General features: G+C 42.3%; 1 protein-coding gene across 4 annotated transcripts in view; it reads right to left on the minus strand.

The window, feature by feature from the left end:
* Positions 1-24819, minus strand: part of ephb2b (eph receptor B2b) — a 133060-nt gene that overhangs the window by 28261 nt on the left and 79980 nt on the right. For all 4 annotated transcript variants that reach the window (XM_028575388.1, XM_028575386.1, XM_028575387.1 and 1 more), the window contains exons 4-5: positions 13275-13430; positions 10894-11229 (exon numbers count right to left, since the gene is read on the minus strand). In XM_028575388.1, coding sequence (XP_028431189.1) covers positions 10894-11229; positions 13275-13430 — 492 coding nt within the window. The remainder of the gene's footprint in view (positions 1-10893; positions 11230-13274; positions 13431-24819) is intronic.

Consider the following 24819-nt stretch of genomic DNA (forward strand, 5'->3'; position numbering starts at 1 on the left):
CACTCATATACACACCATAAGCTAATTCAAAAATAGGCACTTCAGGGGCTTGAAGAGTTTTCAGATGCTTGCAGGGGTTAGGGTTTAAATCTAAGCCACCCCAAATCTGCCGACGGAGGAGATACAACCCAGATAAGTATGTATGGAGACAACGCTGCAGAGGAAATGAGAGACAATTCTTTTGCAGCAACTGAGCGGACCGTCATATAATCAACAAAAAAAATTGGTTCTGTCGTTGGATGGTGCTGAATACAATCATCAGTATTTAAATGATCTTTGAATAATTGAATTGCACTTGTAGTTCTTTACTACAGTGGTCAACAGGGGCAAACACCCTGCAACTTAAGAAAACACATGCAAATAGATAAAACACAAGCAAATTAAGAAAACATCTTCATTAATTTGACAACACATGCGCAGCATTTAGCAAACGTGCTGCAAATTAATACCCACAACACAGCCAAATACAGAAACGCGCTGCAAATACAGAAACAAAGCAAAAAGAAATGTAACAGAAAAATGCTGCATCCAGTTTAAACGCATAATATATATGTTGTCAAAAACCAAACAAACCAAAAACAGGTGTGAGGGCTAACAGTGCCAATTCATGGTTCTTGAAAAGGTTATTTTAATACAACAAACTTCTCAAATCTTCAAAAAAGCTAATATAAAGTAAAAGGCCAAAAGAGCAATTTCTTGTGCTATCAACATTTTAGATTGTAATAATACAAATTCAAAAGTCTGTGTTTACAAAGACACACAGATCGGCTGTGGTCTTTTAGTCTCGGGGCGATTTGGGCTGAACAGACACAATGTTTGAGCTGTTTGCCACAGCGATGTGGAATGAGGATTTTGAGTCACACAGCTCTGGGGGAAACTGGACTTAATCAGGAAGCTGTTTTTCTGCATTTAAACAACTTCCAAACTGGCATCTGCTAGGAGAAAAACTCCACAAATCACTGAATGCATGTCAATATTTTACAATGTTGGAAAAAGCGAGTGTGGGCTACAGCTTTCTTTATACTCTGATTTGGTCAGTGGCATGCAAAAATGTTTTGTTTTATCGAGTTAATAGCTTTCTTCGAAGAGCAAAATGGTAGTATGCTGACATGAGCAGAACAGAGCTTAAAAGCGGTTTCAAAAAGGTGTTATGTGGATCGACATGATTCAGTCCATGTTGACACAACAATAGCCATTGCAACTAAATGAACCAGAATATATGCTACTAGATAAAGAGTATGGCGTGTCCTTCATTTAGTAACTCTATAAAAGGTACATCTCAAATCTTCTAATGTGAACAGTTGCTGTGGGGTTGCTGATTTATGCTCATTCACAACAAACAAAACAACAAAGAACCATATCTGGGAGGCAGTCCGACCACATCCTACTATTGGTGTCGAGCAGCTGCAAACATTTACCATGTAACATTTTTCCAACATAAACAAGGCATGTAAATTACATGTAGCACATCTGCTCCAGTTCCATTTTAATGCACAGCGATGACGTCTGACTTAACGTTGAAGTCATGCTTATCTACACACACTGTGAGGTTGCTGCACTGACTGGCACACAATAGCAAGGATTATAAAAAGATCATCTCCTCTTATAAAGTTCCTGACCCCAATTTACACATTAAACCTCTGAGAGGATAAGGGTGGATGCAGATCGCATGATCTATGTGAGTGAATCGAGGCCACATAAAAAAAATGAGAGGCATTAGCGACATCCGAGTAGGATGTTGACGAGTTCAAACCAGAAAACTCCAGTCAATGGCACTCCTGTTTTGCATCCGCCTTAAAAGGAATACGTAATCTATATGTCACCACTGGAAGTTGAACTTCAGAGTCTGTTTGGCAAAGAGAAAGAAAAGAGAGAGGAGAAAGGTTTAATGAGACAGAAAGGGGAGTGCCATTTTGTTTATCACAGATCCATTTTCTTAATTGGTGAAGTTAACTCCATAAAGTTTATATAAAAATCAATAAATTCAAAACCACGGTGCTGATTGGGTTATGACCCCTTTTTGTTTCATCACCTTTATTTTTTTAATTTATTTTTATTATAACCATCGTCATGCTCTTGCATGTAAAGAGTAAATAAATGACTGCATTAAAGCATGGTCAATTATTCAGGCATTTACAACTAGTGCACTTAACAATAATACATTATATTCACATGATGTTCCCTGTTTACAGCCCACTGGGCCAAAAGATCATGGCCTTTTAACCTAGATTTGTATGCAGGCAATGTGCATACTCTATTCCTCTCTTCCCTGCACAGGCTTAATCCTGCAGATCACATCCTGAAGGAAGAGATCCATATAATGTACCCAGAAAAAAAAACAAAAAAAACATTGGCTACTGAATGATTTATGAACAAGATCAATTAGTTAACTAATTTCGACAATCCGTGCGCTAATTCTCTTCTGGGGAGTCATAATTAAATTCATATTGCATGCATAGGTTATTTAAAGTCATCTGATGAAACGCACTGCCAACCCTGCAGGCTGCTTACCACACACTTTATCGCTAAGCTTATCTCGCTCTCTCTGCTGTTGTGCTCGTCTCGAGTCCGTCTTTGCAAACAGGTTGCTCGGTATCAACAGTAGTATAAATGCGGTGTATGTGTGGCTGGCTGGCTGGCTGACTACCAGCACAGCCTTCTCTCAAGGCTCTGTCAGTAGTGGGCTCCAGGTGCACGCTGAGGCCTCCTGTCTGTCTGCCTGGCTGACCTACTGGCACCCACCATATGTGCCCTTCTTAACACCTTCTGTCACTGTCACACAGCACGCCATGTATACTGGTGGTCCCTGTCTGACTCTCTGTCTCTCAACCTCTTTATCGTTCAGCCCACGTCTCTGTATCGCTCTCATGCATTCATAGCTGCATTTTGCTGCCTTGTTTTATTTTCAATGTGTGTGTATGTATGTATGTATGTATATGTGTGTGTGTGTGTGTGTGTGTGTGTGTGTGTGTGTGTGTGTGTGTGTGTGTGTGTGTGTGTTAGGAGCCTGTCGAGATATATACTTACTAAAAGTAAAATGTAAACTTTGCCATAATTATCCTTTACATGCTAATGACTTCATGCAATAAGAGAATGTACTAGTTTTAAATGGAATTATTGGTCTTTTATATACCAGAACTGTACCTATAATGATATATAATAGCTGCATGTAAGAAACTGTGAAAAAAAGAAATCTCTAGCAGTTTCTAATAGAGCACACAATGAACTAGCTCTATTCTAGTTCTGTAACAATAAGTCACATACATCAAAATGACCCTGCACGAGGTAAAGGCAGATAATCTATCAATCATTGCCATGAATGTGCCAATGCCCCACATATAATCTGTAGTTTTTTCACTGGTGACACCGTCCTAAAGTCAACAGTGTAGTAGCAACATTTGGCTGGCTGCTGCATTAACACGTTCTGGCAGTCCCACCTGGCTCTGCACCATGGCTTTTCACACCACGGCCCAGTGGAGCGGCAAAGACCCTGGTAGCCTGGTTACAGTGGACCTGGGCAATTTGGACAATAATTAAGTCATAAATCTTCACTGGACCATAATGAAAAGGCTGCACCTGATTACAACACACACACTTGGAATAATGTGGTTCACTTCCACAATCAGCCAGTTCACCTGATAAGGAACCCATTCAGTCCCTCTGCTTCTCGATAACATTAGCAGGCTCACCTTGAGTTAATGAAATGCCTAAACAAATATGTCCTCTGGAATCTAATATACCCAACCACTATACAAACCAATACAGCATACACACAGAGTATATGGAGATCGAATTCATCTGTTGTGCAATGCTGAATTCTCTCATAGAATACTGATAGTTTGCATTCAGGTTGGAGACAATCTGCCTTCTATGTACTGAAACTGATGATACAGCAGCTCTACAGTTAAGATAGCAAATAACTGGCAGTCACATTATTAGTTAGCTATTATGTGTTTGGGAACCACATCATCTATATACACAGGTGGACGTGGAGACTGTTCGTAAGTTCATGCTTAGCTTGTTCCATCATTAGTGTTTATTAATTGTTTTACGAATGGCCAAATTAAAACAGGTTGCACCACCCAAATTGGTTCTTATGTAGAGATTAGTTTTTAGTATATATTTACACTCCGTAACTGCCAGGTGTAAGAGTAACATATCTAACTGAACCAACTTATGATGACTACTACTTGGAACACACATTTATCCATGTACTTAACTGTATGCAGTTAAGTACACTGATAATATATATACGTTTAAACTCAGTAATGGATTTATGAATAGCTGGTGCAACCCCATGCGGAAATCAAACACTTGCTGAAGTGTGTGTGTGTGCAATATGTGGATACTTAAGAATATATACTGTGTGTGTTCTTGTGTGTGTTTGTAGCCTGCCTATTAGGGGTGGGGAAAAAAAACTCGATACAGCATAGTATCACATTATTTCTGTGGAATATATGTATATATATGTATATGTATGTATATATATATATATATATTCGTTTAACTTGTTGGCATGGTTTGGTTCCCTGACTGAGTTGAACAAATGTCCCCTCAACAGAATCATAAAGATGAGCGGGAAGATCATTGGACAACCCCAGACCACTCTCACAACCATATTTGATAAACAGGCCATCAGGAAAAGTAAACTCATCATATCGGACCCCACCCATAATCTCAATAACCAGTACCATCTGTTACCTTCAGGGAGGAGATTCCGTTCCCTTCCCCTACGATCCAAAAAAGCCATGTCCACCGTTGTGCCAGCATCCATCAGACTGTTGAACAAACAATAACCACCCCCCATCGTTCAATCCAGACTTCGACCTATTCTCCCTACCCACCCCTCTACTCCTACCCTCAGGGTTTTTAAGTTTCTTTTAGTATTTTAGTATTCAGCATTTATTTATTCTCTGGTGTGATTAATACGGACTATGTATTGTTGTATGTTGTGTTTGAATGTGCCTGACCACAAACAAAGTTATTTTGATTTGATTTGAATACTGTATCGATACACACACGCCGAGTATTGATCTAGTATCATGTTTTGGTCAGTTTGTCGGCTTGACAATCCCATTTTGCAGCAATAAAATTGAAGTGAGATAAACAAACAGAGATTTTTTTTCTTTTTAGATAAAACAGAAAAGAATTGGGAAAAATTTGAAGTTGGAACAAAGGTAATAAATTGCAATATATCGCAGAATATTGCAATATCTTTAAAATCGCAATAATATCGTATTGTGACATAAGTATCGTGGCGATATCGTATCGTGAGGGCTCTGGTGATTCCGACCCCTAGTGTCTATGTGTTTCGGACTGTGTGAAGACAAAATGGCAGGAAGTAGTACTGTAAAGTCTATTATGACAAAATGACATACTGCCACTCAACTGTCAGAAACGTTTGATTAAACTTCAGGGTGGGAATGTGGTTTCAGAAACAATTTTCACTTCATACAATAATAATGAATATAGGCCAACTAGAAAAGGTGGGAAAGGAGGGGGACAAGTGGGAATTGGTCTGAAATGGTAGAGTGGTTTCAAAGGGTAAATGTGTGCTCTCAGATGATGTAGGCACTTCAGTGTCTTCTTCAAGCCCAGAGGGTTATTTCAGTGAACACACTGAAACCTGTGAACTAACTGTTACTATACAATAGTCTCACTAACCAGTCAGTCACCTTGCCAGCAGTTTCTAAGCTGCAAAGTAATGTAGTGACGCCACGTCATCTAAAGGGCAGAGGGCCTAACGGTGCACACCTGTTTTCACTCTTTCTGATTGAGATGTGTGTGAGAGGTGATCTGCACCAACATCACAAACAGAACATCACCAAAATAACATAACACATCGGCACATTAAAATGCAACACGAGTACACAACTTAAACAAGCCTATGTTCTTTTGTTTATATAACCTGACTTAAAAAGTAACTATATGTGACTTTTAAATGTTTCTGAAGCTGTGTAATGTTCCATCTGATGATCATAAATGACCTGTAACAGCAATCAAGACTAATACCCCGTTTACACGTACATGGTTATTCTGAAAAACTGAGACGTTTCCCTTCGTTTGTGCCCTTCGTTTTACACGCAAACGGAGAATTCGCTTCTGAAAATGATTCTTTCTAAAAACTCCGGCCAGAGTGGAGATTTTGGAAAACTTCGTTTGCACGTTTGCATGTAAACTGAGACAAACGGAGGTTTAGGCAGCTGAGGAAGTGAGGAAGAGAAGAGAGAGGAAGTGATTCGTTGCTGTTGTTGCTATTTTCGGGATTCTGATTGGCTAACGTGGACTGGAGCTTGCTGTTACACTGCCACCTACAGGTTTGGCATGCTCTTTATGGCATTGACAGCATTTATACATGGTACATGTAAACGAACACTTTTCTGAAAACTGACAGCTGTGCACGATGCTATTTTTGAAAACAGAGAGGTTGAAATGTCCGTTTATGAAAATAGCCGGCCACGTGTAAACGTAGCATAACAGTGAAAAGAACGCTATTTTTATATAGTTTTTATTAATACCTCTGCCCAGGTCTGCAAAGCCACAAAATGATTTACGGCAGGTAGACGGCGCTACAGAGCACACTGGTCACAGATTTCGGCTGAACACCGGAAAAGCCTGTGTTAGTGTATCCAGCAAGTAAAAGCAGGGGATTTCTTTATATTGGCGTAATTGTATTTTAATTTTATTTTTTATTTATTTTTATTTTATACTGCTGTTGATTTAATATGAATTTAATAAAATTTGTAATGCGTCAGTGCAATAATACATTTAAACTCGCCCCCCCATAGTGTTACCATACAGTACAGCTATGACAGTGGTTTTGTGTCACCACTAGAGATGGCCCGATACCATTTTTTGCTTCCCGATACCGATTCCGATACCTGAACTTGTGTATCGCCCGATACCGAGTACCGATCCGATACCAGTGTGTCATATATTTGATTATGTTTTAACAGCTGTATACTACTATCCCTGTATGGATGTGATATTATTTCTATCTTTGTGAAACATGAACAAACACAAACCATGAACGCCACAGAACTTTCTTTTATTCATTTAGTCAGTTATAACAGAAAAAGAACATAAATAATCTATTTTAACATAGATTTTCTTTAGGGCTTTATTACGTGGTATTGGATCGGTGCATTAACTCCAGTACTTCCCGATACCGATACCAGCGTTTTAGGCAGTATCGGAGCCGATACCGATACTGGTATCGGAACATCTCTAGTCACCACCCTTTCACCTGTCAGACAGGTTTTGCACTTATTCTGAAAAAGACAATATTCCTACTAAGCGGTTTACTAGTTTACATGCAGCCAGGGATACTCTGATTCACGTACTATGTTGTTTATCATATAAAAATATGGACAAGTAGAAGCGGTGGTGGACTTGTTGGACCGTGCGAACACAGCCTTCCTCTTTCATTACTTGAAACAACTTTTTGAAAAGGTCGGCATTGTGATATTTGCACAAATCCAAAAACCTGTTTGATATCAGGTGATGTCTCAGAAATGATGTTGGGAGACTTCAAAGATGACGACCAGTCCGACGAATTCAAATCAAATGCAGCTTTATTTACAGAGTGAACAAACTCTCATGACAATGAGACAACCGTGAGCATACAGACGTGTCAGCCCAAGGGTGACCAACATGTACATCAAAATGGATCCCTTTTAAACTCCTTTTGTGCTCACACACCCTAAGATATCTATGTCAGCGCACAAGTTTACTCTTAAATTGCACCTTTTATGGCAGATGCTCCTAATAGATTCACACATTCCAATCATAATTGGAATAATAGTGTAATATTAAGGTGCATGAAAGCATAGTCGTCACTACACACCCTATGGTTTTCACCTTCAGTCCCTGACAGAAAGCCCCTGATTTGCAGCTCTCTGTCTCACTCCCTCCGTTCATTTAATGCCATCCAAAGAGTAACATTTTATAGACAGCTCGAAGCCAAAGTAGATGGCTTACTTGTGACTCATTATTATAAAAACGCTTGGAGGGCATTTCAAGGCTTCTGCGTATTCAATACAATAAGTTTTGGGGAATTAGTCATATGCTTATAAAAGGGGCTCATGCTCCATTCAGCACGGCATCTCCTTTTTGTGTGGCATTACAGTGTGTAATCAAGCGCTACACTTTCCAGGGCAATCACGTCCTTTATCGCAGAGGAACTGTCACCAACCACCTACGAAGTGGGAGGATATGCCCTGTGGGTAATAGAGTGTGGTGGGTGCTTGATTGGGTATGGTGAGTGAAACGTTTTGCTCACATCTCACACTCCTCTCCTCCCCTGCACTTTACACCAACAAGTCATAGCTGAGGACAGCCATCTACACAAGAAATAGGACACATGTTCACGCCACTTACTTTCCATTTAATTATTTATTCTTTCTTTCATAGAAGGCTTCAGCCTCTGGCCCAATGCAAGCTTACCGAGGGACTGATTAACACACAAAATATCATACACTATTTTTTTTTGTTTGTTTTTCCTCACCTAACTCATTCTGAGTGTAAAAGAGAGGCACAGAACTGCCTGAGGTAATTAGGGGTGACACGATGTTTATGTAACCTCCAAGCCTCACAAAGCAGATGCAATTATGGGCTCCTGGTCCCTGTGACCCAAGCCCCGTAGTGTTGCACCGCAAAACTGCAATCCCGAGTCCCAGGGGTGAGCCTGGTTTGCAGAGTGATGGGGGAAGTTGGGAGGGTGGAGTGGGGGAGCAAGCAAGAGTTGAGTTCTTTTCACAGCTCCCTCTGACGGGAGCTCTTGCTGCCTAATCCAAAGTGACGGGCACTTTAGCGGAGAGGGCGCAGAGCCCCCCAATTTCCGCCAGGACCCCACGGCACGGGAAGCAGAGAAGCCAAGAGTTGGGGTGGCAGACTTATTGTGGCCCGGTGAGAAAGAGTGGGGCAGGGGCCTCATTACAACGCTTAACTGCACTCACAGGCCCTCATTAACCCACCACACCAGTGACTCAAATTAAAACAGACAATAGAAAGAGGTTCGCCGTTTGAATAAAGGCCTCCATTTTAGTTTGACTTGGAGTTTCAGAATTGTAACTGAGTACTTTATGGAGCTTTTGACACAAACAGATTTCCACAAACACCGAAGTTTGCTTCAATGGGTCAATTGTGTAGAAATCTCTTCTTAAATGTGGTCATTCAACTTGCTATTTGACTGCTTCCATGCAGGCATCTGGACATCTGGGAATTCCAGAGGAAAGTAATGAGAGAGTGAGAGTGAAGTTAAACAAAACCCAATATGTCGGCTGTAATAAAAGCACAGTAACACAGTGCTTTAGGTAGCTCAGTCATAGCAGACGGCCCCCTCAGTGCATAGGAATGGATGATGAGAGATGACAGGCACTTATGTATGTTGCTAATGGGATGCAAAGCCAGTGCAAAGATAAGGCCCGGCCTGTATTTCCCGCCCCCCTCTCATCAGTGCTTGGGGGAGAAAAGCTTGGCACACCAAATGATGCGTTTCAGAGAGAGACAATTAAAGAGCAAATCAATGCTGCTGCCTCTGTGAAATAATTAGAGATGCGGCCAACTTCAACTGCAACCACACAGCGGAAAGCATGCAAAGCTCCGATAGCTGCAGGATAGATATTGAATGAGATTTTGAGGTATCTTTCTAGAAGATCCTGCAGATTAAAAAGTTACCCCAGTCACCATGGAAACCTGTTTTTCATTAGGCCTCACAACTGACTGGAATACTGGCTTCTTTGAAGTATTGTTTTACTTTACTTTACAAGGTAGCTCATACTAAGGGTGGGAATCACCAGAGGCCCCACAATATGATATTATCACGATGCTTATGTCCCGATACGATATTATTGAGATTTTAAACAGATTATAATATTCTGCAATATATTGTAATGTATTACCTTTTTTCCATCATCAAATTATGTCCCTAAAGGAAACCTTTGTCAACATCTGTTTTATTTTTCATTATTTTACAGATGATCTTATTATTCCAGTACCAAAACATTTTATTCTCATGTGCAATTTATATAATAAAAGGTCAATACTTTGTGTCTGTGTATCGATACAGTGTTGCCACGGAAAATATTGCAATACTATGCTATAGGGGTGTGCAAAAAATTCACATTCATATTCAAGCTCTACCAATTCAAAATCGATTCACAGAATTCCAAAAATCGATTCATATATATTTTTTTATTCTATGTCTACTGTAATCACATGGGAAAAGTAACTACATTTACATACTGTGAATCGTTTTTTGAATCGATATTGAACATTTTTCTGAATCGTGCACCCCTACTATGCTGTATCGATTCCCTCCCCCATCCCTATCTTATACTATTGTGTGTATATACCTATATACTGTGCTTACAATATATTATGCATATACTATGTATTATTAATTTGCTTTAATGTAGCACTCCAAAAAAGTAGGTGGATAAAAATAGAGCTGTAGTCACTGAACAGTAGATGAAGTGGAGAGACAGTACCTAGCCTGCTCTCAGCTCCATAGTTTAAAAAACATGGCACACACAGGTCACACTGTAAAGACCAGTAGGCCAACACACTCTGTCTGTCACATCATCAACGGCACTCTTCTTCCCATTTTAGAGCCCTTCATCTGCATACATCACCATACAGGAGAGGGAAGGAACTGAGTTAGTGGAGGTCTATGCACTGTGCATTATGTGCTTGTAGAGGAAAGAGTGTGATGAAGAGGTACTGTACAGGGCATGAGCGCCAGAAGAGCAACACGGATATCGACATTGAAAAAACAAAAAAGATGGGGAGGAGAGAAGAGGAGAGAAGAGAAGAGAAGAGAAGAGAAGAGAAGAGAAGAGAGAACCACATAGGGAATATAAAGTGTAGAAAAAGACAGATGGGCCCACTTACCAGCCTGGTTAGTGGTAATGTTGACGGAGGCGTACTGAGGGGAGTAGGGGCTCTGATCTGACACCCCGTTGACAGCCTGCACCTCAAACGTGTACTGCGTGTGGGCCAACAGGTCACTGATGTAGACCCGGGGTTCTGTCAGGCCCAGCTGACGGGGCAAAAACTGAACGTTGTCCCCGCAGCGGGTGCAGCCTCCCCGGCCTCCGCCGCAGCTCTTGCAGATGATGTTGAAGACTACGTCCTCGCGGCCCCCCGAATCCCGGGGAGGCATCCACTCCAGCATCACAGAGGTTTCATTCACGCTGGAGATAACAGTCTGTGGAGCTGAGGGGACAGCTGGGAAATGGAAGAGAGAGATTATGCAATTTAATCCATACACAGGTACTTTGGGAAGTAAGCTCTTTTGATCAATACGTTGTGTCCATTGGTCCACTGCAGAGTTTGTCACTACAAGTGACCCCATTCACATAGTCACAGTCATGTGATCCATTGTTAATAACATTCTTTGACAATAGCTGCTGTAAGATGTCTTGCTAAATGGACAAAAAGGCCCGAAAACAGTGTTAAGAGTTACAATCTATTGTAAAGATTGGTAAATTATGTAAATGATCTAAATTCCATTTAAAGTAGCATTGTGTCTTTGGAATGTTTTGCTAAAAATATGAAAAAAAAGGAAAGATAGGAAAAACATATGACAAAAATGGTTGTTACTCATATGAGCCACGACTGCAAGGACTATATTCCACAGCATTGTTCTAATTTTGTGATGGAAGCAGCGTTGTGTGCCTGATGGCGCAGAGGGCATAATTACCAACTGTACTTAAATAACACAGGACAAGAGAAAAATCCACAAGCTCACTGAGATACTATAGCGTCGTATAGATGTCTGAGCTGACTGCGTTCCAAGCTGGCAGCACCTCTTCCCTCGGGAAGCCCATTTACACTCTCTCATTTTCCACGCTGGTGTCCACTCTGTCAAGTGTTTTCTTAACATCTATTCTTGACAAGTTTCTCATGGAGCATCGTATAGAGTTACTGCAGTGGAGAGAGAAACCTACTGTTTCTCCCGTTGAGACATTCTTAGCAGCCAGGCATTACAGGGTGGAAACTTTCCACATGTTGCTACATGTTGACTGACAGGCCAAACAAACAAACAATGAGAACTGTTTATCTTTTACAGCCATGTGCACCTAATTATGGAAGTCGTACCCTTCAGGACTAATGAGTTAAACCGCTCCACCCCGCCCACAACATCCTAAATCTGAATCGATCACTTCTTACATTATTTAACCTCCTTTTAATTGGCATCAATTAGCAGATCTCCGGCTCTGGAAGGAAGCCCGTTGGAGTGCCCTTCTTGGTGTCTCTCATACATGGAAACATAACTCCTCCTTGGCATCTCCTTCCTGGTGGAGGGGGGGGGACTAATACCCATCCACCCCCCCCGTTAGCTGGCGGGCCGTTCTGATGGTCCCATTCCCTCGCTTTAATCAGGTCGGGCCCTGCTGCGCTTTATACGGGTGATGTGACGCTGCCGCTTTCTCATTCACAACAGCTGCTCGACTCCCAGAGCTGGGCTTATGCAAATCTTCTTTGTTGGAGACCATCAAATATTTTCCCTCCTCTGTCCCTTTCAACAGGCAGAGAGGGAGAGCGAGAGTGAGGAAAAAAAAAAAAACACTACCGCAACGTTGAAACAAGCTTTTTTTTTTTTTTCTCACTCACCCCAGTTTTGTTTTAGTTAGACCACACTCTATGCACTGATTCTCTGTCTTTCTCACATGCACACAACCCCTTCTCAATCTCGCTCAAATTGCCTCTCCTTGTTCATTCCCTTCCCTCACACTTTACCCCTCCCTCACTCACTTTTGCTTTGGTCTATCCTTCCGCCTCTTCCTGTCTCTCGCAACCTCGGTGTCAGCCTCAAATTCAAATTCAAATTCAAACAGCTTCATTGGCATGACAAGAGAGAGTCTCGCCTCGGCTCATTCTCCGTGCCTGCCCCTTCACAAAGCTGCGCGCCCCGGCCCAGTAACCTCTGGTCTGGCTTGGAGTACGGGCTGTGTGATGTTGAGGAGGGGCAGCCGAGCGTTGTTTGTCGGGTCAGATCTGTGGACAGCCACACTATGGGCATGTCAGCGTCGTGTTCGTGTGAGGGACAGCTCTGACAGGGTTTCTCTGTTTGGAGTTACACAGACTACCACTGTCCTTTGCTCCCTGGGCTCTTCTGCTTGCGGGTGTGAAATGTGTATGTGTCAAAGATTTCACATTTGAAATCAAAGACTTTGGGGGGTATGTATTCATGTCTGTGTATGCTTTGTGTGTTTGTGCAGAATGCAAGTTAAAGTTCACATATAACAACCTCGGAACTATATACGTACTTGTGCACGGCATCTGGAGAGGATCGGAGTCGGTGCGGTAGTATCCGTTGCGGCAAACGCAGTTCATGGCGCCTTCATTGGTGGTACGGCTGTTGATGGGACACTGCATACAAGGCTCATCTTTTTGAGTCGGCTTGAAAAATCCAGACGGACAGGCTGAAAGACAGTGGAGGGTGCGTTTAGAATACAAAGCCACTTTAATTTCAAATAGCACAGAGAATGTAAATTCATTTTCTTGTATGAAAAACACTCATACTGTGATAGCAGCATGGCAATTGAGTCTAAAATACAATGTCTTTTTTTTTTATTAATCACTTAATCATTTAATTCAGAACATGTCAGAAATGTTTTATCACAATTAGTCAGAACCCAAATTAAATAAAAAAGTTTTTTTTTTTAGACACGTCACCACGTGTGTCAGACACGTTTCTTGTTTTTGGAAAACCCAAAGATATTGAATTTATGCAACTGAGAAATGTTCTGTTTAACCCTCGGTCAATCAACTAATACATTAATAATTGTTATCTATCTTTTCTGCACTGAAGGTGTGTTAACCTTACAATAGGCAGCAGATTAAATGTAGTAGCATTACAAGAGAAGAATCAAGTGACCAGAATTCAAAACAACACAACACAGACCACGAGTCCAACATGTAAATATAAATTAGCGCAACCCGACATATAAATACACACCAGTGAAGTCTTGCATGTGAGGCAACTCTCTGCAGATATGGCAACATTGCAACACGTTGTAAGTTTGCTTTGAATTATTCACCATGATCTATTTGCCTGAGAAATCTCCCAAGTGCCCATGCTTTCTGTTAAGAGCTCTTTTAAGGGCCTCTCTGTGGAAACCTGGGAGGAAAGTTACATTCATGATAGAGACGATGATGAACTCGCACACCGCAGCTGCCGTTAAATTCGGTGTTTGTGCATCTGCCTGTGTGCTGTGCGGGTAAATCGCAGGCTGTACATGGGGTGAATCTGTTTGTGCGTTGCCATAAGCATCAGTCATTGCAGCGATAAACAAACTAACTTAGCTGTCTGTGAAATCCCCTTATCCTCTCCTGAGTCACATACCACCTAAACCTTTGCTGCTAAAAAATATATATATCTGGGGCCAAAGCAGCTACGGTTTGGCTTGAGGTAATCCAGCTCCCACCTGCTCCACCGATAAAGAAGAAAATACAGAGGTGTTGAGACAGAGGATGTCGGATGTACAGTAACATGAAAAATTCACACACGGGACACACGGGATATCTGAAGTTAAAACCCCTCAGGTCTGTCAGTGCTGTTGTTTTTCTTTAGTAACAGTGTAAAAGGCAATAGAATGTACTGAGTCCGATGAAAGGAAACTAAATATAGCAATGCATGGTTCTTCTCCTTCTCTCTCATTTTCGAGTTAAAGCCTGGTAGGTTCAAAGAAATATTTTTCAAAGACTACAGTTAAAACTGATTTTGACCATTTGTTTCACTTGCCATGGGAACAGTCACCCACCCCCCATTTTCTGTACTGTATATTTCTAAAAACTTACCATAACAGGACTGCAGTTTTAATACAAATACAGACTCTATTTCATTCTGAGGCTGTACAGGCAATTACAACTCAACTGTAGCATCTGGAATATGGAAACATCTGCAGCTGCAACTCCCATTTAAAGGAGGGCCAAATCACAAATTAGTCCGGGTCCAATCCCAATGTTTATATTAGACAGACACATCACTGTATTCAGAGAGCCTACAGGCCAGGGATTAATGCTAGTTTCCCCCCTTGTAACTCAAAGTACATTACTCAGCGCCATCACCTTATAAATCTTGCCATTACAACAGTGATTCAAAAATTGTGCAGACACTTTTTTGTTTTTTTAAGAAAGCAATGGACCGATCTAGCTCTCTCTCTCTGTGATCGACCAAACCATATTGCTTGAGAGCAGACAGACCCAAAACAGCTTCACTACTACAGTTTGCTTAAAAGAAAGGCTGTTTTCATTAAATGCACATTATGTCAAACATCTTTGATTTCAGCACAAGAAAACAAAAGAGATGACATTTAAGCAAATGTGTGCTTTGAAATGAGAACACATTTTAAATGTTACTTCTATTCATGCAAAACGTAACAGTGTGCCTTAAAGTTACAACGCAGTGTGTTATCTTGCGTTATATTATCACAAACGTCAGTGGCAGAAAGAGTTACTCCAAAATAAAAACTAAACTAAAACTAAGTAATCGTAAAGATCTCCTCACTATGTATTAGCTTTGACATGTTTTTCTTCTTCCATGATTGATGGGGGAAAAGGGTTTTGGGTACAGAGCGAAACATGAGGCCTAGACATTCACACTGCCAGTCAACAGGCTCCTGTGAATGAGGCCCAGGCAACAGCTATGTGGGGAATTGGGATTGAACCTCTGCGGCACAGTGAGGTGGTCGATGGGAGTGCGGCGCTCCGAGGAGCAACACTAAAGGAAAGTGAAAGTGAAGGGGGGCAGGAGAGAGGGAAGATGGGAACAAAGAGACGGGAGGGGGAGAGGTAGGGAATGGCTGTGTTTAAGAGTTTCTTAGCCAAAGAATTCAGCGTATTACTGTGCACACAGTGAATGTAGGGGCTACAACAGTATGCAGACTGTGCACGGCAATCAGAACAATGACTTTAAAATCTGCATGGCAATCAAAATGAATGAATATATTTGATTAGCACTTATAAAGCCCCATGATGCCTTGCTGCCACAGTGGTTGTATTTAAATATGCTGTGGTAATTGTTGGGTATTTAAATATGCTGTGGTAATTGTTGGGTGGCACACTGGTGGGTAATGCAATTTTTTTAGCACCACGCACCACAAGAAAAAACAAGACACAATTTAATTTCCATTTGATGTTAAAAAAAAAAAAAAAGATTCATGAAATAGTAATATGTATGTTTTTTTAGGTCAAAATGTTGAATAGTTTACTCCATATCTTGCCAAATTTGGACAACCTTAACTACACCTTGTGAAAAAAAACATGCTGTTAAAACATTGTTCAATCGTATACAGGGTCAAATCTAGGGCTGAATGATTAATTGTTTTCAAATTAAAATCGCGATTTGAAAGAATGCGATTAGCTAATTGCGAAGACCGCGATTAATCAAATGTGAAATATTTAGGTGAATGTTTGGTGTAACATTTGGTGTAACATTTGATTAAACAAACATTTGATTGTTTTTTTATTCCTTCGTTTTTTTTTTCATAGGATGAATGCTGGAATAATGTCACAGATTGTTTACAGAAATGTCCTATTTTCACTGGATCTTTCAATTAATTTGTATTACTTTATTTAACATGATCATAGAAGGTGCAATATGTAGCATAAAAAAAAAAATCTATGAAAAAAGTATTTGAAAAAACCATCCTATCCAGTTCAAGAGGACACAGTATTATGTGTCTTGGCATGCCTCTCTGCCCTGCCACGGTCATTACTTTGGGGAAATATTTGGGGAATTTCCACTTTATACCCAGATGACAGATTTTAAGAGTTGCAACGTTGTCTGGTGTCGGATGTAGAGAAGCAGAGACGTGGAGAGCAGTGATTAAAAAACAGATCAGAGCTGTAATTCCCTACCTCCCTGCCTGCCCAGATTGCTGCTGTTGAGCTGTTTGATCACCATCCTGGCAGTCTTGCTCAACATGCGTTTTTTTGGGATGTTTCCTCTAACTTTAGATATCCTTCTGGCAAGAAGAGTTAATTACTGCAAGAATATTCATTGACAACAGCTCCTCTGTTGTTCCCGCTTTCTACACTTAAAAACAAAAAAGCAGACACCCAGCTATTAATATCATAAATATCATCAAGTAAACATGGCACGTTTTGCTGTCAGATCTCTGGGGGACTGCGAACGTGGATGTTGGAACTGGGACAAACAATGAAATGTGGCAATAAGTCAAGAATAAAGGGCCAAACAGAAAAGCTTAAGAGAATTTATAAACACTTCAGACTCAATCTAGTGGTAGTCGTGTCAAAAGGTCCAGATCATCTCAAATTGGTTCCAGAGACACAGCAGGCACATTCACTCTTAAATCTAATATTTGAAAAAAAGAAAAAAAAGACAACTTCTGCCAGCGGGATGAGATAGTTTTGTTTCCCTATGTAGTTTGATCGTCTAAAAATCAAGTATTACATTACTTTAATCTCCCACTTAAAACTCAATCTGAATATTACCTCCCCCCACCCACACACACATACATTCCAAACACCCAGCTGCTTGTGTCTGTCTGTGTTTATGACTTTTAATAATATATAGTGACATAAAGGCTTTAATTAGAGGTTTAGCGAGACTCACTGTGTAAAAATAGTACTGCGAGAGCTTTGAGAGGCAAGTCGCTGTGCAACGGGTGCTAATCAGTTTTTACAGCAGGTAATTTGCTGGTTGTTTCAAAGGTTTCCCGAATGTTACATCCGGAGAGATTTATAGCACATTGACGACAAGACCTGCAGCTGAAAGCATCTGAATCCTGCAAAGCATGTGCGATGGTTTGTGACTATTTATGTGTGTGAGAAGAGAAGAGAGAAACACACAAACAGAGAGAAGAAAAACACTACCAGGCAGAAGGACAGAGAGAGGCAGGGAGTGTTGTTTTCCGTGGCGATGCCGACGTGACCAGCGATACTAGAAACACTCCCTGTGATTCTGGCTCCTCTTACAAAATCAGCAATCACACGCATACAGCACATAGAGAGAGGCCAAACAAAGACTGGGCATTTGACATTTCCATCATGGCCGCCTGGGCAGTGTTGGACACTATGCGATCACAACCAGACAATTAGCTGGCTGATTCTAGGTTACACACCTTTTGAGGTAAAGACGGAAGAAAATAAAACCATAAAAAGAACCCATCCAGTCTCTTTCACCCACCATCTCTCATCTACACACCACCCGACAGAGACTGACGACTCTTTGTCCAGCAGCATGGGACTTTACAGCAACAACAGCACACCCCTCCCGTCGCCTCTTCCCTGTTTCCCCCTGTTCTATCTTTTTAGGATTGAATCTGCCCTCCCCCAAAACTGTTTTATTTAATGATCACACAATTAAAGAAGATACAAGGGAGACAAAGACTGGCAAGGTGTGTGCGTGTGTGTGTGTGTGTGTGTGTGTGTGTGGCTGTGTGTGTGTGTGGCTGTGTGTTTGTGACGTTCAGGGTGTGAAAGAGAAAAGGCTGGAAGCTGGAAAAATCAGAGGTGCTAGGTTTTGTGAGCACAGCAGGAAAAAGTGCTGAAAGCGGTGAAAATGGCCAGCATCAGAGGGATTGTGTGTGTGTGTGTGTGTGTGTGTGTGTGCTGGGTATTTCCCTGTATTCCATTGTGACCAAAGAGGCCGCTACAGTGTACAAGTATGGGCCTCTATTTGCTTTGGTGACGCCTGTAAAAAACTATTTATACGAACCACTGCAGGGATAGTTCAGAGGCTATCGTAAAGAGATGTGTTTCTTTTTACAAGATAGACCGCTGTTCCTTTAGAGGAGAAAAATTAGATTAAGACAACCTGTTAGCTTTTGCAGTTGCTTTCTCATTACCTCTACCATCCTGCAACCACAACTACAGACCGTCAGCCTTTGAACTGGTCACATCTAAGTGGAGCATAACCTTGTGAAACGGCAGTCATGGCCACCGAGAGGAGAGCAGCCACGAGTTGTGTGTCTGTTCCTGTAAGGGAGGACAAGCCAGCCCACCCCCACACACACACACACCCCCCCGCCTCAGCACTTCCATGGGGAACACAAGCTAGCACTGTTTGCAACACAGGGTGCCCGCAATTCAATTAGGACCGCAGTCCTCATTGCCGTCTAATTCAATCAGGCTTGTGTGAACGCTATTAGACAACTGGCATTTGCTTCACCCCACACACACACTGGCACACAAATGAGATATTAATTTCTCCCTCTAGGTTTCCATGTCTGGTGCAATTAACAGGTCTGGGACTCTGCGTGGCTCCTCACACTATAAGCCAGGACAGTGCCAGTGAGTGAGGGTGACCACTGATGACCTACAAGGTGTAAATCAGGCTACTCTCAAACTCAAGGAGAGCACAGGGTCATTTCAATGAGTTACTTTCTAGAAAATGTTCAACATTTATAACTAAGTATTGAGAGCAGCACCACTGCAATACCAAATCACTGTAATAAGTAACTAAAAAAAGGACAGGCACTTTCATGGTCTTACCCAATGAAAGGAAAAACATTGCGACCAGTTATTTTAATGATTAGGTTCCATTTTTTCCTCCATTAACTTTAGGGACAAATCTCAGACTTCAGGTTAGGGGGAAAATGCCCAAAATCAACTCACAGACTCACCCAGAATGTGTGAATGTGATCGTTGAGTGCCTCAAACACTTCAAACACATGCTTACTGATCCAGCCATCTTATATAGAAACATATGTGCAAAGGTGCGCATCACGGTGTGCTCATGTACAGCAAGGGACTGGTGTGTCATGGGGTATGGGAGGACAGGGAGATGATTGGGAAGAGACTTTTCCCTCGGTGTCTCTCAGCATTTTTGCTCTAAGCTGCATCTCCTCTGCAGTTGTCACAGTGCTCACTCCCCCCCAAAGAGGAGACAAATTAGGAGCCAAAGTGAGCAGCAGATTAGCTGGAAATGTGGGACACCTGGGAAATGAGCTCTGAGGGCGAAGGACCCTTTCGAGAGGGCTCGGCCTCAAAGCACGCACAGAAACGAGACACACTCCCGAAACACACTCATGTCATACACACACACACACACACACATACCCAGAGCTCATTTAATTCCATCTTCTTCCGATACATATATACATCAACACATAAATAAGCAGCAACCATAAAGAACAAAGCTGCTAATAAACCCCATCTGGCTACTAGCCAGAGGACAATTTCAGCTCATACAGCGGGGGCTTAACCTCATATATGTGGCACATACACAAGGCTCACCAGCACAAGGTTTGGTATTTACAAGGACAAAAAGAAGCGGGCAGCACTGTTCAGAATGTCAGTAGCAGCTAGAAATACTCTGTAAGGGAAATATTAGTCACGTAACAACTGGTGTAAATTAATTTCCCAATAACTGACCTTATTTTTCATTATCTCCTTAACGTTAGCCATGAATAGCACGAGCACGAGAAACAGGGCATGGATATACTGTGAAATTGTAGCCTATTTTCCATCATCAATTATTCTGACAATTATTTTTCGAATCATTTTGAATAATGTTATTAGAGAAAAATACCCATCACAGTTTCCCAAAACTCAACATGACGTCTTCAAGCTTTTTTTGTCCGACCAACAGTCCAAACCCCAAAGAGATTCAGTTTACCATGATTTAAAACGGAGAAAAGCTGCACATTTTCACCTTTGAGAAGCTGGAAGTGGTGTACGTATGGCATTTTTTGATATTGTTTTGATATTGTTGATAGAGGACTAATCAATGAATTGCTTCAGTCGTATATCAGCACTTTGGTGTGTTATAGTACACTGAAGTACGTAGTATACACCCAGTGCACTTCCCCACTTCCCCAACACTCAGGCTGCCTGGAGATAGTGCGTCATTCCCATGTGGCAAACGTTAGTTTCTTGATTCAAACAACGCTGGCAGAGTGGCCCTCTGTTCGAGACCACAACGCTCTCATGATGATCATCAGGTCATAAATACCAAAGGGGAAAAAAAAAAAGTCAGTGAAAACTATCTTAACCACAGTATTTCCATACGGTCTGATAACTACCATCTGTCAATAGAGGAGGAAACAGAGATGAAAGGAGAGTATCACTGGAGCCATGCATGCAGCACAGTAATAACGTCTGGAATTTTCACTGCGCTGCCTTTTTTTCCCCCCACTTTAAAAAAAAAAAAAAAAAAAAAAAAAGAGGCACAAACGTGGAATGGTGAAATTACAGGCATCTGAGCCAACATACACGCACGGGGTAGGAATATGAACAAGGCTGGAGGGTGGGCGGTTGTGGGGAATAAAGCGGAAAGGGTCATTTCATGCAGGCAGATCATTTGACAGCTTGCTCTCCAGAGGATGTAGGGGGTCCGCTCAGGTTCGCTGGTGGATCCCTTCGGTACACTGGGCTGCAGATGGCTGGGGTGTGGCAGGAGGCAGGTCTCTTTTTGTCGCCATTAATCTGCATTTAAGATGGCTTGTCAACCTTCAGGATCCACGTCACATTGGGACTAGCCACATTGTATTCCATTACTTGTAATGACCGATCATTACCAGAGCTGGGAAAATGTCACGTAATGCAGATAATGGTACATCAGATGAAATTATGGCGAGGTCTTCTGGTAAAAATCTGGCCACCAAATGAGCCTCTGTGCTCAGAAGGGGGTAATTAATTCTGTCAAATTCTGTAGCTGCTTGCATGAGGGTGGGAATTACCAGATTTATGCATGGTTACAAAATAGCCTAATTCAAATTCATTCAGCTCAATAATTTTGTTTAACAATAAATAATTAATTGCCCTCCGGCCCTTATTTAGGATGGCTTGATTAAACCACATCGCATCGCATGTTGTGTTTTAAGATCTGAAATCTGTTTACACAAAAACAGCCTCAGCCTCTGTTTAACCTCCCACCATCCACCATCAGCCCAGTGATGTGCTATCTTTCTGGGAGTTTGTACTGTTGCATTGAAACGTTCTTCTCCACCAAACAAAGGCAGCTTGGCCTTATTGCATGCAAGCTGAAAGCAGAGACACTGAACTTTCACTGTCATGTGTTATTGTGCTTGTAGGGCTACAATGTTCCTCATGGTGGGAAGGGGGGCGGGGGGGGACATACACCTGTCCTTTCATGAACAGCAGTGCCTGAATGGGCGTACACTGTTTCATATTTATATCAGGTAGGAAATGAGACTTAGGAGCGATCACATGTCAGAGTGTAAAGCTGTCATTGTTGAGGCAAACAAAAGAATGTGGGCAGCCTCCACCCACCCCCAGGCTCATGGGAACTGATCACCTGCTGCACAGGATGCACTGAATAGCACAGCATCCCCTGGAACCACCCGCCCGCCTACAAGATTGTACAGCGGGTGCAATGATGAGTTCTTCCCTTGAAAGGCATCTTATTTCCCCCCCTGTGGACAGTCGGTCAAATACATTCCCCATCACTCATACTCTATACTACAGATCTCTAAGCCTATGGTTCATACATTTATTTGAAGGCGTTTGCACAGGACTGTGTTTACTGTACCGTTTGTCCTCTCCTAGACACACAGATCAATGTGTGTGAACTCTTCTGACTGGGGCTGTCAGTGCCTGGGCCTCCCAAACCCCCAAATGTGCCCTTTTCTCAAGGACAGCTAGTTGCTAGGGCAACAGGAGCCATTGCGATGTAAGGCAGCTTCCACACTCCTCCGTTCCGCAGGCTACACCCGAACCTTACAGCCCTGATCATAGCCTCAGACTGCTGATGACAGTGGGACTGGGTGGAAGAAGCAGGATGAGTGGAGATGGAGGGTAAGGGGTGGAAAAGTAGAGGAAGGAGAGAAGCGGGACGAATGGAGAGGAAATAACCTCAGTGACCTGCTGAAGACATACAGTGGATTGGTCTAGAATTCACATAATTGTCTTGGCAGAGATAAGAAGCAATACGGGATGAATTACGCTGCCCGGTCCGTGAAATAAACAACCTGTTAAAGTTGCCTCACTGTTTTGGAGCTTGTCGGAATTTGTAAAATATCATCATATCATACTGATTTCAATCTGCCCTATCTGGTTCAACAGCCAGCCTTTTCTGCACAGCACAACAGCCCCTGTAGCTGGCATCCAATACAGGTAAGAGGCGAGCAGGGAGAGGGGTGATGGTACTAGTGGCGGTGGTGCTGGTAATGTGTGTGTGCGGGGGGGGGGGGGGTCTTTTGTGCCTGGAGGCAGATCTAGGAAATAGCTGACAGAGGCAATCACTAGTCTGTATGTGTGTGTCTTTCTGTGTGTCTGTATTTGTAAAGGACAGCACCGAGAGCAAGACAGAGTGAGAGAGAAAGAGGGGAGAGAGGGGGAAGGAGGGGGGACTTTACCAGAGTCCAAACAAAGGCAGCAAGCGGCAGCTCCGAGTTCGGTGACAGAGGCTCCCTAAGGTGCAGTCTAGCTGATGGACAGGTGGCATAAAGGGGCTGCGTGTTGTCCAGTCAGTAGGGACAAGAGGGGTGTCACAGGAAAAGGGCTGTAAGAGGGGAGGAAGCAAGGGAGAAGTGGGGGTGGCATTGCAAGGAGCAGCAGGTGCTGAATCCTGTCACTGTCCCTGTGTAACCCTCCAATGCACATATACAAACACACAAAACACACACACACACACACACACACACACACACACATACAGGACACAAACACACACACACACACACACACATACCTCAAACAAAGCACAGATGATAGACAGTACCATGAGCTGGACTGTGAGTATCATGTTCATAGGATGGATTTCATATCGCCAGCCATCTATCCCTGGAGTGTATTTGTTAAAGATTATATCAATTCTTATGACCACAAGCATTTAATGAGGCAGCACGGAGTGTGAATTGCATTATCTATTATCTGATCTACAAGAGAACAAAAAATCAACAGCTGTAATGCGCCTATTTCTCACACACACACACACACACACACACACACACACACACACACACACACACACACACACACACACACACACACACACACACACACACACTCACACACACACTTAACTTTAAAACCACTTCATTTAAGTATGAAACAAAGAAGAAACTTATTTCTCAACGGATAGTATTATTGTGTCCTGTTCTTTCAATGGCCATTAGGCAACAGGACACATTTTAAAATGTTCTACTGACTGCATAAGTTTTTGTGGGAAAAAAAAAACAACAACAAAAAAAAGACTTGCAAAGTGCTCTGAATAAAACTAGGTGAACGTGTGACACTCAGGCAGTGGTACATTCTCTGAACTGAGTCAGGCTCGCTTGTCAGATGCATATTAAGCTCATTCAAGCCATGACATGCCAAGGAAGCATTAAACCACCAAAACAGGATTTCACCTGATATCAAGACTCAAAGGTACAACCAAGGGATTCAATCACACACACACACACACACACACACACACACACACACACACACACACACACAAAAAACCACTTCCTTGCACCATTACACCTGCGCCTAAAAAAGGCTGGTATTGCTGGGAGGAGAATCATCTGAAAGCTTTAGTGGCTGCTATTTAAAGGTGGGATACATTGATAAGCCCAATAGTGGCTGCAGAGTGAGGTGGTGGCCCCAGCAAATTCATAATGAGTGAATAGATTGACTAATTAGCCTTTAAATATGTCATTGATTCATCCAAAACAAGGGATCCCTGAGCTATTCATCAGCCTGCTCTGCGTCTTCTCCTCCTCGATGACTACATCCTTAACCCTGATAAAGGAGGGGCTTGGCTGGCTGGTCTCCCTTCCATTTGTCCTAATCAATGGAGGCTGTTCAGCCCAGACCCAGGGGGTCAGTGAAATTAAGTACCCAGCTCACACAGAGAGGGATCGAGCCAATGCTGGGGCAGGGGCAGGGGCGGGG

The sequence above is a fragment of the Perca flavescens genome, chromosome 4, assembly GCF_004354835.1.
Source record: "Perca flavescens isolate YP-PL-M2 chromosome 4, PFLA_1.0, whole genome shotgun sequence".
Lineage (NCBI taxonomy): Eukaryota > Metazoa > Chordata > Actinopteri > Perciformes > Percidae > Perca > Perca flavescens.